General features: G+C 29.6%; 1 protein-coding gene across 3 annotated transcripts; it reads right to left on the bottom strand.

Moving 5' to 3' along the window:
- Positions 1 to 9,213: 9,213 nt before the first annotated feature.
- Positions 9,214 to 11,493, bottom strand: LOC127282247 (ERC protein 2-like). 3 transcript variants are annotated; one of them, XM_051306420.1, is made up of 4 exons: positions 10,937 to 11,055; positions 10,654 to 10,854; positions 10,159 to 10,534; positions 9,214 to 10,090 (listed from the first exon to the last, which is right to left on the bottom strand). In XM_051306420.1, exons 2-4 carry the CDS (start codon positions 10,726 to 10,728, stop codon positions 9,957 to 9,959), a joined length of 585 nt encoding a protein of 194 aa, XP_051162377.1. In that variant the 5' UTR covers positions 10,729 to 10,854; positions 10,937 to 11,055; the 3' UTR covers positions 9,214 to 9,956. The 3 variants fall into 3 exon arrangements, with proteins under 3 accessions (XP_051162377.1, XP_051162376.1, XP_051162378.1); XM_051306419.1 differs by lacking the exon at positions 9,214 to 10,090 and adding an exon at positions 11,136 to 11,493 and having other exon boundaries at positions 10,397 to 10,534; positions 10,654 to 10,859; XM_051306421.1 differs by lacking the exons at positions 9,214 to 10,090; positions 10,159 to 10,534 and adding an exon at positions 11,136 to 11,493 and having other exon boundaries at positions 10,768 to 10,854.
- Between the last annotated feature and the right edge of the window lie 269 nt (positions 11,494 to 11,762).

Consider the following 11,762-nt stretch of genomic DNA (forward strand, 5'->3'; position numbering starts at 1 on the left):
GCAGTTCTGGTGTATTGTGCAAACACAAACAGCATGCGTTCCACTAGCACTTGCAAGTACGCATTCCTTAGGTTGTAACTGACAAAATTTACTGAAAGAAACTGGATGGCTCGAATTGTTTTCTTTATATTTTGCATAAAGACCTCTTAAATCTAATAGTAAAAGTCGTTTTTGCATCAACACACGTTTACCATCTTTCTTTACTGAAATATCGTCTTTAACTCCAGGCATTATTCTACTATATAAATCGCTATTATAAAATTCGATTACTTTTTTAACAGTTTCTGTCGGCAACGTTTTACCAGCTTTCGCTGTGATTTCAGGTAGAACGCCTTTAGCTGCTTTAAGTTCTTTCCCATTTTTTGCAAAATCTTTTGAGCAACCGAATTTTGTAGCAATTTGTCTTATAAACCATGATGTTGGAACTACGGTTAGAATTTGTATCCTTTTTGGATCATTCGATTTTAAACTTTTAAATTTATCTTTTAGTCCTTCCAATATTTCTTCTAAATTCTTCTCTTTTTCTAAAGATTCATTACTATTAGTATTTTTTAAAGGTTTAATACTATTCCCAGAACTATTTGTATCAACATCCATTTCGTTTTTACAACTAAATGATTCATTAGGATCATATTCAGAATTAAAGCTTGCATCTTTACTATCAAAAATCATAGAATGATCAGTAGCGATTGATAAACTACCTTCATCAACGTCCATAACATTTTCAGCTGTTTGATTTGTAATATTAGTATTAATTTCAGAATTCTTACTGTACTCATTACACTTCCAACAGATTTTAGCATTTTCTGGTAGATTAGGAAATTTTATTTTCATAGTTTTCGACAAGACTCTTAACTTTTTCCCCTTATGCCCTTTTTCATTAGCATGCTTGAACGAATTGCAACATCTATCAGAGTGATATGCCATACTAACAAACACTATTTATACTAAGTTCTTTGAAACAGAATAAATTAATTGCATGAAACGCTTTTCAATATAACAATTTTATTTCAAATATTTTTATTTCTCAAACAAATGCTAGTTGTTTACATTAGACAGTAGCTATAGTTTCAATTATCAACTAGCATTTGTTTTATGAAAACAACTAGCATTTGTCAAAAATGAATATACTTGTAATAAATTTGTTATATTGAAAAAACGTTTTCTGCAATTAATTTATTCTACTTCAAGGAATTTAATACATTAAAACTGATTGAAATTTGATAAGCCATAATGAATCATTTAGTAGTAAAAACGATATGGAAGTTAATGGAAATATTTCTAGAAATAATATTAAATCACTAGAAAATACTAATAACAATAATAAACTTCAGAAGAAAAATAAAATGTAGAAGGTAGGAAAGATCATGGTTCTTATAAACTCTGAAAATCATGAGAAAAGTAAGGAAATTTTTCAAAGCTTCTAAATTTTTCATGGTTAGACAATTTTTAAAATAAAAAATATTTTACAAGTTTAAGGAATTTTTAAAATAAAAATAATTTTAATAAAAAATTTTTAATTAAAAATTTTGAGATAATTTATAAATCGTAAAAATTAAATTAAAAATTTCATTGTAATTTTCTAAAAATTGATCCGGAAATAACAAAGTTTTTTAATTCTAATAATAGCTCGAAAATCTTGAAGTATAAGAGAAAATATCAGAAATAGTTCGGCTGCTTAAAAGAGCTGGTAAAATTCTGCCGATAGAAAAGGCTCAAAAAGTAGTCGGATTTTATAAAAGCAAATTCAGTAAAATAATGACAGAAGCTAAAGACAACATTCCAGTAAAAGAAGACAGTAAACGTGAACTGATGCAAGAGACATTATTTCTATTAGATTGAAGAGCCTTTTGCAGACAATATGAAAAAAATAAATCTATTAATGCAGATTGTTGCAATAAATTTTGAAAGTTGCGATATGAAGAATGTGTACGTGCAATTGCTAGTAGAACGCATATTGTCTGTAGAAAATAACTTCTTAAAATATCTATTTTATTCTATAACAAATAAACAAGACGCCAAAATTACAAAAAACGTTAAATAAAAAATGTATTCATGTATCAACAGTTCCTACAATCGAAAAAAAAATTACCAAAAATTAATTTACTAACTGTTAAATTCGCCAACTATTTGCCGCTTTGAAATTAAAAATAATATTAGTAGATTATCAATCAACGAAAAAACTCTAAAAAGTAAATTTTTAACTTTCCTTAGTTTTAATCATTCATTTGCAATTTCACATTAAATTTCCATTTAGGAACCTTAAAATCCCCCGTTCAAAGAGTTTCAAACGAAACCGTTCAATTTAAATATTTTTTCGGCGCCATATTGAATTTGCCATTTTTGAAAGTATAAATTTTACATCAAGTTTAGATTCAGCGACCTCAAAAACTCCCAATTGACAAGTTTTGATCGAAACGAATCAAATTAAAAAAGTTTTCGCCATATGGGGTCGCTGTATTGAAATCGACATTTTGAATTCTTTAAATCTGACAACAGATTCGGATTCAGCGACCCTAAAAACCCCCGAGTAACCAATTTCGAGCGAATCTAGTCAATTTTTTAAATTTTGGTCGCCATTTTGGATCCGCCATTTTGAGTTTTTTAAAGTTTAACGTCAAATTCAAAATCAGCGACACCGAAAATCTTAAAAGACCCACTGATATTCAAATCAAATTACTGTTGTTATCTTTTTTGTACTAGACATATATACGCGCCCTGTCACATAGGTGGCAGCACTTTTTTCGGGTTGTCTATGTGTCCTGAACTATCAAAAGGTTAAAAAGGCCTTAAAAATAACTTTTTGAATTGTTCAAAGTGAATTACAGTAACTTTTTAATGGTAAATTTAAGGAATAACATCCATATTGGATCCGCCATTTTGTTTTTGGAAATATGCCACTCAGATTTCAAAAGTATATTCCTTGAACTAAAATTTAAGCTATTAAACATGAATTTAAAATGAATAGAATTTGGGCGAGCAGGGGTGTCCGCGTTGACAAAGAATGCCTCATATATATATTATATATATTAAAAAAGAATTAACGTACATTATATGCCTCATTGTCAGGAGCCATTGCAGTAAATGCATGTTTGCTGTTCATAGCATCCAAGAGGCCTTTCATTCTCCGACAAAAAATTTTTGTTGGCTCGCAATCGTCAATCTCCGGGTGCTTATCTTGAAATACTTCCAAAATATCGGCAATACCAAAAAACTGAAATACAAACATGGTATCTACATAAAAAAAAATCGGACAAGTGCGAGTTACACTCGCATTAAAACCGAAGGTTCCGTACCCTTAAACCTAAAATTTGAGGGGTTTAAATTTGAAGGCCTAGATAGAAAACATAGACATAATATCATAGACATAAACATAGAACATAATCTAGGCATAAATTTGAAAATAATGTGAGCGCATAGATTTGAAAATAAAACTAAAAAATAATAAAAATATCAACAAATAAAAAATGTCAAAAGATAAAAAAAATAGCAAATGGTAAAAAATAGAAAATGTCAAATTATAAAGAATGGCAAAACACTACAAAAAAATATAGCAAGTACAATTAGAGTTGAAAAAAAATCAAGAATTTGCCCCAAAAAAAGGAAGAAAATTTTATCTTTCTAAGTCAAAAACTGTAAAACTTAAGGAAACAGTCCACTTTTTAAAAAAATTGTATGTTTTCAAAAAACTCAATTAAAATAATTGCCTATCACCCAGCAAACACTGTTATATATCTGTTCTAGAACTGTTACAAATTTCTTGAGAACATGTTCTGTAACTGGTTAAGAACGTGTGAGTCACTGGTTACGCAAAACGTCGTACTCAGCAGGTATGTTCAGATATGTAACAAATCTAGAACGCGGTTACAAAGTCATTTGTAACAGTTCTAGAACTGTGTTGTAACAACTATGAAAAGAGGAATGTAACCAGTAAGGAACAGAGTTCTGTATTTGTTACGTAACTAAATTACGTAACAGGGATAAAAAAATATTATATATGTGTTACGTAAACGTATCACAGTGTAGGAACAAAAATCTATATTTGTGACATAACATTGTTTCAGTATGAATATGTATCATAGTTCTTTAAATGAGAAGAACAGTAACACAGAAAATTGAAAGGTATTAAAATAAGCTGCAACGCTTCTTATTTTAATCCATTTTTACTTATTTTAATACCAAAATGGATTAAAATAAGAAACATTTGATTAAAATAAGAAGTGTTGCAGCTTATTTTAATACCTTTTAGTTTTCTGTGAATGTAACAACGATCTAGTGTTGTTATACATGTTGTCCCGAAATTTCCAAGACATTTGGGTATTTTGTAACGATCTTATTTTTGAGAAAAAGAAACTTAAATGAAAGATTGTTCAGAATAACAAAATCAAATTGCATATTTTAACATATTTTGCTATTCTGAACAAATTTTTAAATTTTTTGTCAAAAACGCTATTATTACGCGATATCCAGACATCCCTAAAATTTTAGGACACCCTGTACTATTGTGGTGCATAATAAAGTTGTTATTAGGTTATATAATTTATATTTAACACATTCTTATGTCATTAAAAAATTAAATGTAAATGTTTATATCGAGTTAATTTGATTTGACATACTGCTTTTTTCTTACAAATGTATGCACAAATGCTTTATGCTTGTTAATATAATAGAATTTTATTACTATTTTTACTCACAAAGTTAATATTCAAATAACTATATATCAAATACACAAAACATGTCTTATTATGAAATTAATAATTTTTTTTATTACAAATTTACATCAGGGCGAAATATATATGTGACACGGACAGTTAAAAGGGACTTACGATCCGAAAAAAAGATTTCGAGAAAAACGACTTTGAAGTTTAGCAAGTTGGTTTTGATGCTTGTGAACGTTTTAATGAATTAAAACTTGTTACTCGGAGGTTTTGGGGGTCGCTGATGACGATTATGATGTTATTTTTTGAAAATTCAAAATGGCGGATTCAATATGGCGGATGACTTTTTTAAAAATTGATCAGATTCGCTTGAAATTCGTCACTCGGGGATTTTCGGGGTCGCTGATTACGAATATGGTGTTAGTTTTTAAAAATTTAAAATGGCGGATCCAATATGGGGGAAGACTTTTTTAAAAATTGATCTGATTCGCTTGAAATTCGTTACTCGGAGGTTTTTGGGGTCAGTGATTACGAATATGATGTTAGTTTTTAAAAATTCAAAATGGCGGATCCAATATGGCGGATGACTTTTTTAAAAATTGATCGGATTTGCTTGAAAATCGTTACTCAGGGGTTTTTGGGGTCGCTGATTACAAATATGATGTTAGTTTTTAAAAATTTTAAATGGCGGATCCAATATGGAGGACAACATTTAAAATTTGTTCGAATTTGTGTAAAAGTCAAAAATTTCGTTGGATCTGCCATTTTGAATTTTTAAAAACTAACATCGGATTCGTAATCAGCGACCCCAAAAACCCCCGAGTAACGAATTTCAAGCGAATCAGATCAATTTTTAAAAACGTCATCCGCCATATTGGATCCGCCATTTTGAACTTTTAAAAACTAACATCGTATTCGTAATCAGCGAGCCCAAAAACCCCCGAGTAACGAATTTCAAGCGAATCCGATCAATTTTTAAAAAAGCCATCCGCCATACTGAATCCGCCATTTTGAATTTTCAAAAACTAACAGCGGATTCGTAATCAGCGACCCCGAAAACCCCTGAGTAACGAGTTTCAAGCGAATTTGACTAATTTTAGAAAAGTTTGTCAAATTTGATTTTGTTGTACTTTTTTTTTGTCAAGGTACCTAACTTTGAAGTGAAATTGTTAAAAAACTAATGCAGCTAGAAAGCTGCGGTTTAATGCGTTGGAAAGAGCGGCTTATTTACTATAAGAATCAATAAAAAAATGAAAATCGATTTTTTCGGACCGTAGGTCTCTTTTAACTGTCTGTGTCACATATATTTACAAGTATAAAATATGCATCACACATTCAACATCAAATTAATTATTTACGTGCAGAAGTGGAATAACAATGAAGCTATTATTTTGATTAATTTTGAGTCACTTTCTTTTAATGGCATTGACATGAATTATTTGGTTCGGAGAAAGTGTTTCAGAATTTTCAATGTAAATTAATAGAAAAAGAAAAAACCTAAGATAAGCAACTACTATCTTGGATATAAAACCACATATACGGCACTGTCAAATTTAAACTGTTCAAATTTAACTTTATATTTAAGACAAAGGACAGCTACATAACATTGTTCCGACACAGTTCTAGAACTACGTTGGAACATCACTTGCAGATTATTTGTGACTAACGTGTTACAGAAATGTTACGTAACATTGTTACAGAATTGTTCCGAATTGTAGTAACAAATGTCTTCCAGAACTTAACAGCAACAGAATTTCTGAACAGCTACATAACATTGTTCTGGCACAGTTCTAGAACTACGTTAGAACGTCAGTTACAGGTCACTTGTGACTATTGTGTTATAGAACTGTGACGTAACATAGTTACAGAATTGTTCCATTTTGTAATAACAAATGTTTTCTAGAACTTAACTGCAACAAAATTTCAGAACAGATACATAACATTCTTCTAGCACAGTTCTAGAACTACCTTGGAACGTCAGTTACAGATCATTTGTGACTTTCGTGTTATAGACATGTTACATAACATTGTTATAGAACTGTGACGTTATCATAATATAGAACAGTTCTGTCACTCTTTTGTAACAACTGTTCTGTAAAACTGTGACATCACTGTTATAGAACATTTATAGAACGTGTTTGCTGGGTAATGTTTATTAAATTTTTACTATAATCTGCACTCAAAAATACGTAAAAGTGTATAAATTTGAAACTCTTTAGATAAAATTTTCTTCATTTTTTGGGGAAAAATCATAATTTTTATCAAAAATTATCAGTTTTTCCTTGACACGCTATAATAATCAACTCCAATCGTTCTCAATATATTTTTTTTGTAATCTACACTTAAAAATATATAAAAGTGTATCAATTTGAAACACTTTAGATAAAATTTTCTTCGGTTTTTGAGGAAAATTCATGATTTTTATCGAAAATTATCAGTTTTTCCTTGAAAACTCTATGATAATCAACTCGAATCGTTCTCGCTATATTTTTCTGTAATCTATACGCTAAAATACGTATGTATACTAAATATGAACTAGTGAAATACAAATATGAAATAGTGTGTGCGCTAGGAGGATTAAACGCTTTTTTTCAAAATTTTTGATTTTTCCTTGACAACGCTATGTAAATCTATCCGAATCATGTTCGCTATATTATTCCTGTAATTTTCACGTAAAAATACATAAATGTACCAAATTTGAGCTTTCTATGTAAAAAGATGTGGCAACCAGGGGGGGTACATAGTAATTTTCAAGGATTTTTCGTAAAAATTCATGGTTTTTCCTTGACAACGCTATGATAATCAATTCCTATGAGATTCGCTATATTTTTCCTGTAATCTACACGCCAAAATACATATGTGTACCAAATTTCAGCCCTCTAGAGGGAAATGAGAGAGGGTGAAAGTTTTCGGTAATGAAATTTTCTTTTTGCTATTACTCGGAAACGAATAAAGATAATTGAGTGAACTTTGTTTTAAATTAAAGCTTAAAGTCTATATTTTCATGTCTAATCAAAGCGCTTGTTGTAAAATTAAAATTTTCAATTGTTATTAACAATTTTTTTAAACAATTGCAATTTAGAATGTGTTCTCAATGTCAGACAAAAATAAGACTAGGCTGATTTGATGCGCAAAACTCTAACGAGAAAATAAAAAAAAAAAGAAAAATGAGTAACCTCCAATATTTAAAAAGTTATGAATATTTTTCTGACGCCGCGCAGGCAGCGGCGAACTCGTTGACTCGCTAACGCGCGAGATTAGCTCGCCGCTCGCACTTCCAAATGATTGACTATTTTTATAAGTATTTATATATTTGTAACACATCATCCCCCACCCCCCAAACTTATATATTTAATTTATAATTTATAATTTATATATTATATATTTAATTTATATATTTAATATATATAAATTTAAGAATTTTCAAATATTGGGAAATAGTCAACATGGAAAACATATAGATATTGTCTTGACAAGCTTGACAGATATGGATGAAGTTGGTAACAAAAATGAAGCTTTATTCTTTTGTTTTTATTAATTCGATTTATAGTCTGCTAAAGTTGTATACGTTTGTTATCGAGAGTTTCAAAAAATGTATAAATAAGAATTCATGTTCCTGATTATTTGGTTTTAATTCGGGTATAACAAATTTAATTTTTTCTTTCCTTCCATACATTAAAGTTTTACACGACTTGGAAACAAAAAGTCCTTGAAGAACTCGAAATCTTGAATCCCAATTCTTTGTCACTTTTCAAACACCAGGTTTAGAAAGATGTTTTTCAAAACCGAACGGATTACAACAAGTAATTACACGAGGCATTTTTAAATTGCGAAATTAAAAACTTTTCACATTTATTCTTATATTTTTATATACATTTTTTGAAACTCTCTATAAGAAACGTATACAACTTTAGCAGACTATAAATCGAATTAATAAAAAAATTTTTGTTACCAACTTCATACGTATCTGTCAAGCTTGTCAAGACAATATCTATATGATTTCCATTGACTATTTCCCAAGATTTGAAAATTCTTAAATTTATATATATTAAATATATAAATTAAATATATAATATATAAATTATAAATTAAATATATAAGTTTGGGGGGTGGGGGATGATGTGTTACAAATATATAAATACTTATAAAAATAGTCATTTATTTGGAAGTGCGAGCAGCGAGCTAATCTCGCCTGTCAGCGAGTCAACGAGTTCGCCGCTGCCTGCGCTGCGTCAGAAAAATATTCATAACTTTTTAAATTTTGGAGGTTACTCTTTTTTCTTTTTTTTAATTTTCTCGTTAGAGTTTTGCGCATCAAATCAGCCTAGTATTATTTTTGTCTGACATTGAAAACACATTCTAAATTGCAATTGTTTAAAAAAATTGTTAATAACAATTGAAAATTTTAATTTTACAACAAGCGCTTTGATTAGACATGAAAATATAGACTTTCAGCTTTAATTTAAAACAAAGTTTACTCAATTATCTTTATTTGTTTCCGAGTAATAGAAAAAAGAAAATTTCATTACCCAAAACTTTCACCCCCCCTCATTTCCAAAATAAATAATATTTTTGAAAAATATTTTAGGGGGTAAAAGTATATGCATATACCTATTAAAAAATGTAAATAACTTAAAAATCGGAGACAAAAATTTTGCAATTGGCTGTTTTCACTTATTTTTGCTCTATAAGAATACAAAATAAATTACTTTATTGATTTATTTTACCTGAAATGCCAAAGCTACATTCATTTTTTGATAATATTTAAGCTCCACATGATCTCGAGTTAACTTATAATTTACTTTGACTGCATACGATGTAGTGTCCTCCACTTCTAAAATCGCGTACCAGAGATCAATGGGACTAAGCCATCAGGTGTCTGAATGTGTTTTTAAAGAATTATATAATAAAAGTGATAAAATTTATTGTACAAAACTGATACCTTTGATATTTTTTACTTAAACTATAATTTCTATAAACAGCAGTAAATATTTAAGTTATAAACAATTACCCAAATAGCTTGATTCATAGAGTGCTTGATAAAAAAATTGCGGAGACATTTCACGAGGTTTGGAAAATCTGATATGAACCACAATCTGCGGCTATTATCAACGATTTGTTCAACGCTAACCGAGTTCTCCGAAACTCTAAAAATTTTCCACATCGCCCGGTTCCATGATGCCCCATCGGATGTTATTGCGTGTATACGCAATCCTGCGTTTTCTGCCAATAAAATGCACTCTACTAATAATTTATGTAGAATGGTGCTGGTTGCGCTTCCTTTCGATAAGAAGCAACCTAAAGTCTAGATCTGTGATGATGATGATGATGATGATGATGGTCACCAAGGTTCGTGAATCCTTTAAACTTTAGATTCATCTTGTTAAAATGTAATGTTGTAGATAATTTCATTTCGTCCACCAAAATTGCCCCTGTAAAATAACAACATATCATTAAAAATGTTAATTTTTTTAAGTAAAATAATTAGGTTTCAACATACTGTGTACATCTTTCGGATCCATTTGCTTTGTTTTAAATTCCAGAGCTCTGAAAACGCTTTCCTGGAAGCCATATGTACTCTTTATTTGTTCCATGCTTCTCTCCAAAGTTGAGGTTGATGGCAAAACTAAAATTTTGTGTTTACGAAGGTGCTTGTAGGCTTTCTTGCTTCTGATCCTTAACAATATACATTCGTAAAGCCATTGCCTACTATATCTCATTCCTCGTCTGTTTTTCAATTTTGCTGCGCTGAAGCAAGCTCTTACGGCTAATTGCTCTTTTTCAGATAACGTAGCAATTGCTCCATGTAAAATTTCATGTTTTGTCATGGCACATTGTCTTTGTAATTGTTGTACTGTCTTTTTCAGTACTTTACCCTATACATTTAATTTCAATTAATTTAGTACTTATATCCAGAGTGCTTAGCGAACATAAAATTAATTTTGGAACAGGGAAAACCGGAATTTTGCTGAGAATTTATTTCTTTTATACTTACGTTCTTCACCATTCGAAATTCTTTCTTTTTCGCATATTTTAATTTTTCTCTTAGGTTCTGGTTTTTCATTCGCATTTTTTTTTAAATGGTCTACCGCTACAGCCTTTTTTTGCAATATGTGTCGAAGTTTCGCACATTCTTTGCAAAATTTAACTTTAAGACCTTTAATGCCTTTTTGCATAACAAATCCTACACATTTGTCTGATCTGTATAAATAATCGCAATTATTATTCTTACAAAGAAAAACCATATTTACAAAGAAAAATTTATTTTAAGAACGAACCTGTTACTTTCACCACAAAGAATAATTTTTTCAACTTCGTTTAATAATGCAACTACGTCATTAACATTATTAAATGTATCAAAATTTGGAATTTTTACTTCCTTCCCATCTAGAAGTACCTGCAAATGTAAATATATATACTTTTATTACAAAATTAATTTACAAACAGTAAAATCTTTGTTAAAAAGTATAAACTTACATTTATTGTTTTGTCATAATTTATTCTCACTATTTTTGAACAATTATTGAAGTTGTATCCAAACGATGACCACTGGATGAATTTTTCGACAGAATTTACAAACCAATTTTTCGTTGGTAAAGGAATCTTATCAAAAAAATTCAGCATTTCTTTGAAATCTACTTCTTCCCCTTTAAGCAACAGGAATTGTTTGTTACTTTCAATAAAAGTTCCCTCCTGATATTTGAGAATTACTTCTTTGGCTAGGTCGTTGGTTTTTTTTAATGTTAAATCGGAAAAAATTTGAGGAATCGCTCCTTTCCTTAGAATTGCTCTCCCTCGCTTTATACGGTGTTCACTTACACCAGGCATTTTGCAAAAAAAAGTAATCTTAAATTTAGAGGAAAATTCCTCTTCTAAAATCCTCTGTATATTTCCTCTTAAAATACGAATATTCCATTTCACTGTAGAATATTTTTATTCTTTGTTGTAATGGAACAATGACAAAAGGAGTACTTTTGCATTTTCCTCTTCAATTACGATTTTCCTGTTTAAATTTAGTATATTTGAAAAAAGGAAAAGTAAATACATGATATCGATTACATTTTTTTCCTGTTTGACATTTGCGCATTTGTTTTTCGAAACTGT

This window comes from Leptopilina boulardi, unplaced genomic scaffold (genome assembly GCF_019393585.1).
Source record: "Leptopilina boulardi isolate dan_hultmark-lab unplaced genomic scaffold, ZJU_Lbou_2.1 LbouV2_292, whole genome shotgun sequence".
In the NCBI taxonomy this organism is placed as follows: Eukaryota; Metazoa; Arthropoda; class Insecta; order Hymenoptera; family Figitidae; genus Leptopilina; species Leptopilina boulardi.

Coding starts and splice junctions, on each gene's coding strand:
- LOC127282247 (XM_051306419.1), bottom strand. CDS start 11,486: ATGCCTGGTGTAAGTGAACACCGTATAAAGCGAGGGAGAGCAATTCTA. Junction 11,056..11,135: donor ATTATGACAAAACAATAAAT/GTAAGTTTATAC, acceptor TTACATTTGCAG/GTACTTCTAGATGGGAAGGA. Junction 10,860..10,936: donor CTTTGTGGTGAAAGTAACAG/GTTCGTTCTTAA, acceptor TTATTTATACAG/ATCAGACAAATGTGTAGGAT.